The sequence below is a fragment of the Miniopterus schreibersii genome (genome assembly GCF_964146895.1).
Source record: "Miniopterus schreibersii genome assembly, chromosome: 17".
NCBI lineage: Eukaryota > Metazoa > Chordata > Mammalia > Chiroptera > Miniopteridae > Miniopterus > Miniopterus schreibersii.
The window spans coordinates 6,005,365-6,018,267 of NC_138117.1; the positions used below are offsets into that span (position 1 = coordinate 6,005,365).

The window sequence follows — 12,903 nt, forward strand, 5'->3', positions numbered from 1 at the left end:
GTGACACCTGGAAAGGTTTCAAAGAGGTCAGCGGATCTTAGAGCCACACAGGAGGTTGCTAACAACAGTAAGTCCCAACAGGATGGGAAGAAACATGGACACAAGCACTTCCAGAAACCCAGAGCTGAAAAACCTTTTAGAAAGGAAAAGTTATAAACTCTCCTTATAGTTTCTAACAGGCTCTGAGGCAGAGTCACTTAAAATGCTGGATACCCCACGACAGTTGCTTGCCTAAACAAACAGCGAAGGAACAGAACTGTTTCCTGGGGAGTAATCGGACATACTCAGCTGCGCAGCCCTATCTGCCACCACGAAGGGCCCTGAGAAGCCCAGGTCAGTGCGCTTCAGATCAGGTTGCAGGAGAGCAATGGCCACGAGGGACTGGTCTCCAGAGAAGTGCCTCACACGACACGAGGTGAATCCAGGGTCCGGAAATGCGAGCTTACGGGATCTTTCCCCAGAATACGGGCAGCATGCGCAGCTAGAGGCGAGGGAAGCTTTGTTTAACTTACCAAACCGAATATGGGGACAGTGCCAGCAACTCGCAGGGTTTCTGTATCGTCCATTCACGCCAGTGTCCTGTTCTGGTTAATAGAGAGCACTGTCGGCTCATTAAACTGCTTGGAACAGGAATGAATGCCTCTACCTCGTGTATAAGGAATTGCATTTGCTTTTACCCCTATGACATGCACAGTGTATAGATTATGCATTGTTTTTAGAATTGCAGAATTCCAAATGTCGGTGGCTTAATTTTAGTAATCAAGTTATCAAGCAGGTGAAAATGGGCAGTAGACAGAACTGAAGAAAATCATCCAATATTGCTTAGAAAGTTTCCTGAGCTCTTGAGAAATGGCAGACATTTAAAGATGCAAATATAAGAAGGTAAGAATTAATTTTGAAGAGCAGCACAGCATCTGGGAAGTATTCATGAAGGCGTCAGGTTTGGTGAAGACAACATAAAGCCTACGTTACTTCAAGTCGGAGGCCGGCGAACGTCTTCTGTGTGGCTCCGGGGCCCACAGTCAGTGTTGCAGCTACTCAGCTCTGCACAAAAGCAGCCGTAACGAATGAGCATGGATGGTTCCAATAAAACTTTATTTATAGACAGTGAAACTTGAATTTCAATGATTTTCATACATCACGAAATATTCTTTTGATTTTTTTCAACCATTTAAAAATGTGAAAGCCATTCTTAGCTCACAGGCTGTACAAAAATAGACAGGGCACCAGCTTTGGCCCACAAGCGGATTGCCAACCCCTGCGCTGAGGCCTCTCAGTTGACAGGATTCAGTAGACTTGCAGTTTGGTATTACATTGTTTTTACTCTGATCTAAATGGCATTTCTGTCACTTGAAAACTTGGTACAATGTTTCAGAAACTAAGAAACAACAAGTAATAGGACACACCTATGCTCATCACGTAGCAGTAAAATATTTTTATTGTACTCATTCTGGCCCTGTATAAACAAAATGTTCTCCAGTTCTCTTTTTATATGAAAAAGTAATTAAAAGTGAGCTCTGATCATTTTTCTCTTACCTAAAGGGAAAAATAACGGATTTGGGGTTATTTTATGGTAACCCCAGCTGGCAGTTTCATTAACTAGACTGTATTTCCAATTCAGCTACCACTTTCCCTATTCATTTATATAAGCGTGTATACTCATATATCTTAAGAAAGACATTCCTTACCACAGTCACAATTTAGAAAATTTAAAAGCAGACTTAGGGAGGGAAGGAAATATTCTGTGTTGGCAAAACTGTTCAAACTGATAAGTTTTTTCAAGCGTTTGCCTCTTCTGTTACATTGCACGTGGCATGCATGTTAAAGTTTTTTTAGAAAAGGCGAATGAGAAGACATCCTTACACACTGAAGGAGAAGTGGAGTTGATACCTCCTTTCTGGAAAGCAATTTGATAAGCATCAGAGCTATTAAAATGATCACAGCCTACTCTTAGGAAATAATTCAAATTAAAACAAAAGTTCATACCTAAAAATATCTATCACAGTTTAATTTATAGCATCAAAAAATTGAAAACCATAATGTTCACTTATAAGGAAAGTTAAATAAAATCTGGTTTATCTATAAGATGAACTATTATAGGACCTTTAAAGTTTCAGAAGCTACTAATATCATATTAGTCAGGAAAGCAGAATAAAAGTTCTCTATTCACAGTATGATCTTAATAGTGTAAGAGCGAAGGCAAAGAGAAATGCTGGATGGAGATACCTGAAACTGTTACCCGTGGTTGCCTCTGAGTGGTGGGTTAAGGTGATATTTTTCCACTTTATTACATTTTTATATACTTCTCAACTTTTTAAAATAAGGGGTATAAATTATTAAATCAGAGAGTTCATTTAAACACCCTGAAAAAAATTACATGCAGACTAAAAGTCAGTGGCAAGTGTAATGATGTACCAAGAATGGTCTTTATTTCTTCTCATATAAAGTATTACAGTCCTTTTTCTCAATTATTCTTTAGCTACAGCTTTGCCCCATTCCAGTCTGCCTTGCAGACTACTTCTTGAGTAATGTTTTGATGATTATACTTTCCTGTCCAAAAATTTTCAAAGCCTCCCCTTCACCTATTAAATATATCCAAATTCCCCGGCATCCAAGGCCTGCCTCAGTCTCCTCGCAAGCCCTCCTGGCTGCCATTATTTTCTCTCCAGCGTATTATTTAGTCTCCCTCCCTCCTGTTCATTTTTAAATATGTACTTTTCTTCTCAGAAACTTAATGTCTAATGAGGGAGTCAGAAAAGTAAACAAATTATTGCAGACATGATCAGTATCTCTCATAGTTCCAGACAGGGAGGAGTGATGGCCACTGAAATAAAACACTAGCTAGAGGGGAGAAGCAAGAGAATCAGAAGTGAAGCAGTTGCATTTGGTTGTGGACTGTCTTACTGGGAATGCAAAGAAAATGTTCTCAGTTCTAACGTGAGGGTGGGAATCTGTGAGGTTTCCTGGTGGGGATTATTTCAGCTTCGAAACACCCAGAGGAACGCCTGCTGGTGCTGCTAATGGCCTCTGTCCCCCGCTGGCAGTAAAGTGTAGATATTGGAATACAGCTTTGGAGGAGAGTGTACTGAAGATTCCTTAAGCTTTTTACAAGACACTCAAAGGCTTTTCACAAGCCAGGGCTCTGCTAATGTGAATTCTTGATGTCTAAACATAAAGATCCTTCAGGAAACTGATTTTAAACGTGAATGTGAATGCAGAGAGCTTGGAGAAAGGGACTGCAGCTGGACCGTTAATGGGATCTTGCCATTTTTAAGTAATGGGAAGCACTGATGGAGAATGTTACGAAGGTTTCAGCGCACATGATGTGATTGTCAGTCATCGTCACCTATTCCCACAGTGTGCGACCAAAGCATGAACTCTGTTAAAGACAAGAGCGTACCTGCTATAGGTGGCATGTTTCAGTTATTCCCTGCTGACCGGGCGTTGAAGAGCTCATTATCTCGAGGTCAGAATAGTGCCCAAGACATGGCCAAGCCCAGTGAGTGTCAGACGCATGGAATGTTGGATGACTTCATAGTTATGAAATTATTTCATTTCTCATGATAATTCCTGACTTGCCAAGTTAGTGAATTTTAAGAACTCTGAGAACAGATTTTAAGATAAATGTGAAATAATCCATACTTTTGGAGTCCAGGACTTCCCTTCAGGCATTAGTTCATATTTGACTTGCTTGACTTCCACTTGGGGATAAAATGAGTTAGGACAAGGTCTTAGATACCACATTCCCTGCCTGGGAAAGAGAACCAGCTTGCACAACTTTGGCTGGCTCAGGTTTCTTGTTATACAGGCTCTCAGGAGCAGCGGCTGCCATGAAATACTTTACTTAACCTTTACAAAAATGTTTTCTTAGTATGGCAAGGCATTTTAGTTAAATGAAAATAAATAACTGAGAATTTTGGATTTCTTTCCTATCCATCTGTTGACTGTTTTTTGCTAATTAAAATTTAGGGATAACAATTAAAATTGTCCAAATTGCCGTGATGACTAAAAATAGAGGTTGCTCGAAACTGCTTGATCTTTCCTTAGGACACATGTTGGCATGTCTTCTACTTCACACTAAACTGAATTTTGCCGAATGATTAATGTTACATTTGAGAAATATTTAAAAGAAAGTTTTTGTTTAAACTTTGGCTGGGTGTCTCTATTGTTTATATTTGTATTTAGTCAGAATTGTTTTTCAAACAAAACCTGACAGCTGGGCTCACATACTCAGATGTGTGTCCAAATCCGAATGACTGTCAAACGGCGTCTCCAGCTCCCTGTCGTGTTGGCCGTGTCTCGCCCACCTGCGTCACTCTGTCGTTCCCACCCAGCCCGCTCTCCTCTCCCGCTGAAGAGCTGGGTCCCCCCAAGAGCGTGACCACCGCTGACTGTCAGTGTGTCTGCGCAGCACCCCATCTCCTGCTGATCGTGCAACTCGGTTGAGCAATTAAAGTTTTTGTTTGTTTAATTATTTAAAAAGAAAATGAATTATGTTATATTTTATAGACACGCCACCCTTTTCTGTACGTATTCATACACATATCAGATTTCTCTGAATTTTCGCTCTTTCAGCCCTTTTGGTAGTGTCAAGGTGAACAGCCTCAAAGACTGTCACACAGTGCTGGGCATAAGGGAGCTATTAGTGTGTCACAGTTTATATTTTTTCAGTCGTGTGTCACTTGAATATAGGGAAGCTCATACCCTTTAGAAACATGAAAACAGTAGATGTGTACTGTGAAATGGCCTCTTGAAAATAAGCCTGTGTATCATTTTATACTTTTTACTGTATACATTTATATCTAATTTCATAATTGATAGGTTCCAAAAAAGTTATGCATAAAATTATATTTTAATATATGGATCTGCTCATTAGATGTTTTTGCAATAATTTTTGTGATGTAAATTATTTTTTTCTAATTTAAATAGCTCAGATTTAGATAACTTTTAGCAAAGAATACCCATTAAGCACCCCATTGTTTTACAGATAATGTATAAATCAAAGGTGTCACTACTGTTCACGCTACTGTTGCCTCTTTTTAAATTTGTTTTTCTCTAAGTGTGTAGGTTTCCGCCAGAGAGATTTAAGAGACTAACACCTGAACAGTGAAAGATGTGTTGTTTGTGAAAAATATATTTTATTTTGAAAGAGGTTCTATGATTTGGTTATAGATATGTTGAAACATTTATTGAGCCTTGATGTTTAGGAGAAAAGTGTGACCTTTGGCATCCTGTTTGCCATGAAATTCAAGTGATTTATCATAAACTATACGGTGAAGTGACCCAGTGCGCTCCTCTAAAGCTAGAAGGCGTGCGGATGGAAGGTACCGGTGACGACATTTCTTTTTTATATTGAGTGTGTGCTGTTCCCTTTCCACTTGTGACGCGCTCCACTGGTCCGCGTTGCTCCGCGGGACTGTGGGCCCCGCGTCCGTCCTCGGCGGCTCCCACGCCCGCCCTGCGCCCCCGCGGGCGGCTGGCTCCGCAAGTGCGTTTGTGGGGTCCCTGCTTTTGTTCCCCATCTCAGGCCGCCTTCGTCGTGTAGCCTTTTTAACCTCAGGCTGTTTTCCACCTGCCCTAGACTGCCCTTCCCCTCGGTATTTTCCCACCGTTTGTAGAAGTCATGTAATTCTGCAGACCTCAGCGGTCACCCGCTCGGCCCTGGGATGTCACCCGCTCGGCCCTGGGATGTCACCCGCTCGGCCCTGGGATGTCACCCGCTCGGTCCTGGGATGTCACCCGCTCGGTCCTGGGATGTCTCCCGCTCGGTCCTGGGATGTCACCCGCTCGGTCCTGGTTTCCCCAGATTCCGTCGCAGGGCGCGGGCCCCGCATCTCCTCCGCGTCTCAGGGCGACCTCCGCTCAGCGTCGCGGTGTCATCTGTGGGCCGCGGTGCCTTCGTGGGTCGCGGTGCCTTCGTGGGTCGCGGCCTCCCGCGCCTCGGCCGCTGTCGGGGCCGCGCTGCCCGCCCCGCGCTGCCCGCCCCGCGCTGCGCGCCCTGGCGGGGTGCGGGTCCCGGCCGCAGGGCGGGGCGGTGGCGAGGGCCCGCGGCCGGCCTCTCATCTGCGTTCAGCACGTGGTGCAGTTCCGGGCTACAGGGCAGCGCCTGACGGACGCCGATCCTGAAAGGTTTTGCTGAATTGGAAGGAAAAAAGCTATTGCCCGAGGGGGAAACTCAGACAGTGCCGCGGAACTGCGCCCCATCACCTGCGGGCGGCGCTGCGCCCGCACCGGCGCCTTCCTGCTGAAGTGCGGGGCGGACTCTTCCTGCCAGGCATTTTTTCACCCCAATCACATTAATTTTATCTGATTGCAAAATAATGCATATTTATAGTATGAAGCTTGGACGTCACCTGAAAGCACGCGCAGCAGAAGGAAATGGAAACGCAGCCCCGCGCGGGAGAGCGCGTCGCGCTCCCCCAAGAACGGGCGTGTGGACGGTTCTTCATTTTACAAAACGGGGTGTACTGCGTGTGTTCTTCTGTAATGCGCTCCTTTTCGGTCAGCCTGTTGCTAAGTAATACTGTTGATGTTCTCACGCTGCGGCCTCTGGTGCCTGAGCGGGGCTCCCAGCAGGAGTAGGTCAGGCGGAGACTCGGGGACCCCCCCCCGCCCCGCTCCACCCTCACCTTGCCCCCCCCCCAGCACCGAGGCCCCGGCGGGCCCCACCTTCTGTCTCCTAGTTTGTTTTTTCATCCTGAAAATTAAAAGCATCTACCTTATAAGATTGTTTTAAAGAATAAATAAGAAAATATATTAAAAGCATCTCATGCTTGGCACGTAAGTGTCTAATAAATGACAGAGCTGATACTGACTTTACTGTGCTTCATTTGACCAATTTTCTATTAATGCTAAATTTTCCTTTTTTAAAACAATGCTGGAATAAACATACGTCTTGATAAATCTTTGCACCTATCTATAATTATTACCTTAAGATAAATTCCCATGTAGAATTGATGAGTCAATGAGTATCTGAAACTAAGATTTGTGATACAGGGATCCCCCTGCAGCTACGGTTTTCATTCTAACCCACGTTTTGTGAGTGTGCTGGGTTTCCCTCTTCTCAGAGGCTGCTTTAAGCTGATTGCACCGTGTGCGTGGCCTTCATGGAATTCAGCCTTGAGGGACGACCTGCAGGCACTCATTTTGTAGAAGAGTAAACTGCCTGACAAGTGTGTGGCGACAGAGTCCCCCGTGACAGCCTCTCCCGAGGGATTCATCAGGAAGGCTTTCTCCTCTCTCCTTCGCCTTCGGAGATACAGGGCATCGAGAGTCCAGGTTGTCGGCGAGGAAGTAATTCCCTTTGACCTGATCTTTCTGTAGGTGTGAGATTGTGTTCCGCTCACGTAAAACAACAGGTGGGGCCCTAGGGCTTCCAGTACTGAATCCCAGTGACACCAGACGTTAGCCATCACCTGGAAATTTTTCTACACGACCCATTTTGCTTTCGCGTTTACTTAGCAGTTCTGTCGGATTTGACCTGTAACTTTTCAGATGTCATTTTAGATAGACAAATTTTTAAAAAATATTTTAACTTAATTGTCGCTCATGGTGCTCGCCTAGTGTCCCATTTGGGGCCTACTTTCTGCTTTAAATATTGCAGTATCTGAACTGTGGATCAGAGGGATTACATTGCGTGTTAGTTTAATCTGGTATCATTTTCCACACAAAGCATATCCCCTGTTAAAGGTCATTCAAACTAGGAATCTTTTCTCACTGTTTGATTTGATACTCATTTTATGATAATATTTTATGTGCAAATATCACCACTAAGATGTTTGAACACATATTTTGGGTTATTATTTCCTAGTTCATTTAATTATTCAATACTATGCACTAAATAATGAAATAAAGTTCACAGAACAGTATCTGGTTCCTTCATTTATAATTAAGATATAATTTTTAAATTTTTCTGAACTGTCTTTGTCTTCCTCTTCCTCGGTATACTCTGTCTTCCTAGATTGTTTTCTTTCCTCTGTAATCTGTCCATATAGGAATTCTCCCTTCGGACATCACCGTGGGTGGTCCTGAGAGCTGGTCCCCAGTCCCCTGATCAGTAATTCAGTTTTCAGCTTTATTTTGTATTGAAAAAGAAATGAGTGGAAAGCTGTATATTCTCCCATTTGAGGTCTTCAGTGGAAAAACAACATGTTTAGCCTTGTTGCCAGCACAGCATTGGGGGTTGGGTGGGAAGGGGAAGGGGATCTGCTGGAAAAAATGAAAGTGCAGCTCCCTGGGACCTTCCACCAAGTGTGGCCACTGTACAGCCTGCCTTATTGCTTAGTTTCAGTTTCCATTGAGAAGTTCAAACAAGAGTCGTTCCTATTTGATTTTTTTCCCAATGGAAAATATTAGATACTAGTTAAGTAGGCCAAAGAGAATGAAAAGCCTGAATAGAAAAGGTGGTAGGGGAAGTGAGTCAGTAATGGAAATTTAATAGAAAAGAGGGGAAAAAAAATGTCCAAGTTGATTTAAAAACAAATAACAAGAAAAACACATAAAAATACCTTGGGCTCCAGGCAAAAGGTATGGTGATATTTTGCCGAGCCCGCTGCTTTCTCTCTCCCCCGTTTCTGGCCACGCTGCCTCTCATCTGACTGTGGCAGTTGTCCTCCCACCTCCACACTCCGCTCTTACCACCTTTCAGCACACTGCTCACCTGTACAGAGGCTCCGGCGGCTACCCCCTTAATTCCTGGAAGAAGCGCCAGTCCTTAGCTTAGTAAATCAGTGCTGACCGCCATCTAGATCTGTCTGTCCGACCGTACCCCTCACTCGTTTTTTCACGTCCCCTTCCCTCCAACCAGCTGAGTCTGTTCACTTTGCCCCAAGCGTACCTTCTGACTTCCACGTGCCAGGTTGTCCCTTTGGCCCAGAAATGGACAGTCGTCTTTGCTGGTTGGAATCCTACCCAAACGCAGACCCAGTTGCTTCGTGAAGTTGTTCTAATGACGTCAGCCCAGAAGCCCCCCTTCTCTAGGCTCCGTGTCACTTTGTACCTCTCCTGCCTCGTCAGTTATTCGCACGTGCCTCGTTTTCCCTGTACGGTCGTAAGCTTCGAGCTCTCCCTCGAGCTCTCCCTGGTTTCCTCCATCGTGTCCAGCATGTTGCCTTCCTCGTAGTACCTGAGTAATAAAAATGTATTGGTAAGTGGTAGAAGGAAATCTCATGAGGGTCAGGTAGGCTCGCACGAAGCTCACGTTTATGCCCGATTTTATAGTTTCTTCTCGCCTGATGTCCAGGGCTATCTGCCTCGTGCCCCAGCTGCACCCCAGGAAGGACTAGAGAAAGCGGGCCTCCTCAGTGCCTTGCTGTAGATTCCCTCTCTTCGGAGTGCTCGCTCCTGTCCTAATAAATTACATACATCTACTCACCAGCGCCATTTAGATGCTTTTTAACAGTAGATCAAACATTGCAAAATACTCCACTGATGATGCACGTGGGGGGAAGTGTTATGTTTTTCTCCTGCTTAACTTTTCTGTGTGAACCAAATCCAAATGTATCTGAATTTTTTGTAATTCAAAGAAAAGATCTGCGCCAACATTCTGAGAGCCAATAGCTGCCAAGCGAAACCTGACAGCCTATTCCTTGGTGACATCCAGTCACTAAAAGCTGTGCGCTCAGAGTGAGCCGCTACCTGAAACTGAGCTCATATGCAAATGTGAACACCCCTCAATTAAAATGACGTGTGTACATTGAAATTTCTTTAGAAGCTATGAAATTTTCAAAAAGAAATATAGCTGAGCTCAACGTTCCGTGCCTTACTTTTTTTCTTTTTTTTTTTTTTTGTCATTTCCAGCTACTACGCTCTCCAAAGAAAACAACTTTCTTGTTTCCTTTAGTTCTGTGTGTGCCTGAGCTTTATTCCCAGTTGCTGCTGCAAAAAACTGAAGTGGTTCCAATCATCACTGTTGTTTTTCTTTTTTCTCTGTAACTAATATTTAAACATCAAAGATGCTCTGGTACTTTGTTAGCGTGCATATAAGACCGTATTTCCCTAAAAGAACCTGCTGTCCAGAACAGTGTTTTCTTTCTTTCTTTTGTTTTGTTTTGTTTGTGTGTTTTAAACTGTTAGCCTTCTTTATTAGAAATCATCTGAATGGTAGGTGGCCTTTTGATGAATGGCAGTCGTGTAGAGGAATAACTGAAGTGGGGCCATATTAAAAGCTGGGAAATGAGTTAGGAGATTTTTTAAAGAATGTTTTATTAAGATATATAAAAACAACAACAAGAAGCCCTTCGTCAGTATTCCACCAAAATCATATTGTGATGACCAATGACCTTGGGCAATTTTTTAAGTACTTTGTGAGGGTTCCTCTTAATGCTGAAATTGAAAAATAATCTTTTTATCAACAGACTTTTGTTATTACGGCAATTCCAGTGCAAATCCTTAATGCGTTTATTTTAAGGACTGATTATGGTAGTTCTTACAGAACATTTTCAAAGATTTATTCATTCTGTGACTTGGGGAGATGTTTCATGATTAGCCTTTGGTTAGCTCTTATAAAAATTTATATGTGATATAAAAGAAAATATTAAGTTTGTGTATTATGTAAATGTTTTTCCTAAAATGTCAGTTTTATTTCCTTATGCTTAGTAATCTCATAGAACATTGTTTATTTTCACAGAAACGTGTGTCCTAAAAAAACAGTAATTGTTATGTTGTTTTGGAATAGTTGCTCACGTAAACTCATTTTCTCAGTTGCATTTAGCGGATAGGAGTGGAAATAGAAAATATTTGATGACCATGAAAGAAATCTAAATATTACCAAAAGCTGCAATACTATATGAATAAATACGAATGTGAATCGGGAGACTCAGTTGGTAAAAGTCACAATAAATACATCCTAGGAAAAACAGAACAAACGCTTTTTCTGTACATTCAAATCTTGAAGGCGTTTCTGATTTGATATATGTGATCCCATAAGGAGAGTACATTCAGTAAGTTGCATCCTCAAATTGCTATTTTGTTCTTTATCAAAATTTGAAAAATAATTGCAACTTGGGACAAAAATAATGCCATGAGCCAAATTTAGCTTCAATTCCTGTCTGGTCCTAAGGAGGAGTAAACTGTCAGCAGAGACCAAGGCTCTTTGATCTCACTTCTCAACCTCCTTCTTCCCAGATGAATGACACGGTCTTTTCTCAAACGTTCAACAGGCCTTTCACCATTTGATAGGACAGTTGTTTTTAAGAAGGTTTAAAATGTGATCTGGAAAACCATGTTGCCTCTCCGTGGCCTATTCCTGCTCTGAGCCTGGTGGGGTGAGCTGGAAGCGATGAGTAATGCAGGTTAGAAAGGAAACAGATGCTGGATACTACAAATAGGAAGCCTTTCCAGCAAGGAGACATTCGTTTTAGGACGAGATTTTTGTTGGCACTTTTGGCATTGTGACGATTATTGTTTTTCCCTCCAGCTGTTACACATCTGTATCGAAGGTTGGGGCAATTGGCGTTGGTCGGAGCCCTTCAGTGTGGACCATGCCGGGACTTTTATTAGGACCATTCAGTACAAGGGTCGAACTGCTTCGCTCATCATCAAGGTCCAGCGACTCAGTGGAGTGCAAAAGCAGGTGAGTTCCCGTGCCCTCCCCAGGCAGCTCACTCAGTGGGGTGCAAAAGCAGGTGAGTTCCCCGTGCCCTCCCCAGGCAGCTCACTCAGTGGAGTGCAAAAGCAGGTGAGTTCCCGTGCCCTCCCCAGGCAGCTCACTCAGTGGAGTGCAAAAGCAGGTGAGTTCCCGTGCCCTCCCCAGGCAGCTCACTCAGTGGGGTGCAAAAGCAGGTGAGTTCCCGTGCCCTCCCCAGGCAGCTCACTCAGTGGAGTGCAAAAGCAGGTGAGTTCCCCGTGCCCTCCCCAGGCAGCTCACTCAGTGGAGTGCAAAAGCAGGTGAGTGCTGCGGATGGTCCTGATGATGATGGCCATGGCTTCAGACCCCTGTCTTCCTCTTTTATAAGAACTGCTAACGAGCAGTGAGATTTACTGATTTTAGTTCCGCCTCTTCTCCCTGTCGCCACCTACCTCTGGTGGAGGTGCTAATGAGCTGTGAAATGGCCAAAAGGCCTTTATTGAGGGGGGAAAGAAGCAGCAAGTGGAGGGGGACCCCCCATAGCCCACCTGTGGGCCACCAGGCCTTGGTCTCATACGCGTGCGAATAATCTAGGGAGGTGCGACGCTCTCCCTGGCAGCCTGGGCCTGGGTCTCCAGGCCTTTCCTAGGAGCCCATGTTAACCACAGTAAAAATTCACTGCAGTCTCACTCTTGGCATATAAAACCTCAGCTCTCAGCACATATTTTTACGTATTTTATAAAACTTCCTTTTGGCTGTTTTTGAAGTTCCAAGACTGCGAAGGGGAAAAAAGTATCTGACACTTTTTTTGTGTTCTTAAGATGTGAAAATGTGGTTTTTAAAAGATGTTTTTCAAGCACGGAGCATATGACAAGAGTAGAAAGAAAAAAAGGAAGTCTTAAAATCTGAAAGCTGGCTTCACTGCACACAGTATAACTGGGTTTGTCATGAGAGTTTTAGCATGTACATCTGCATCTGGGTTGTAACATTCTCTCCAGGACTCACGTGAGCTGAGGACATGATAGAACAGCCCTCAGTCCCCGGAAAGGGGGGCTTTCCCCTCGAGCCACAGGGCTGCTGGCTGCCAGGGCTGAGCGGGAAGCAGCTGGGGAGCTGAGCGCTAGGACCCCCCCATTCTCGGTCCACACCTAACCAGGTGGCTGGGTTGCGTGTTCTCATCGTGGGCAACAGACGTGAAGTGAGAACTGTAGCAGGAGTCTCAGAAAGAAGCATAGAATGGTCTTCCCAGGCAGCTGATGGCTCCAGGGGAACTGGGTAAAATGAAAGACACTAAGTGTCCTTGCTCTAAAATTGCAAATTTATATAAACCTAACAAC

The 12,903-nt window shown here is 44.0% G+C and overlaps 1 protein-coding gene across 4 annotated transcripts in view; it reads left to right on the forward strand.

Moving 5' to 3' along the window:
- Positions 1 to 12,903, forward strand: part of VPS13B (vacuolar protein sorting 13 homolog B) — a 454,815-nt gene that overhangs the window by 391,267 nt on the left and 50,645 nt on the right. For all 4 annotated transcript variants that reach the window (XM_081116977.1, XM_081116974.1, XM_081116975.1 and 1 more), the window contains exon 44: positions 11,417 to 11,572. In XM_081116977.1, coding sequence (XP_080973103.1) covers positions 11,417 to 11,572 — 156 coding nt within the window. The remainder of the gene's footprint in view (positions 1 to 11,416; positions 11,573 to 12,903) is intronic.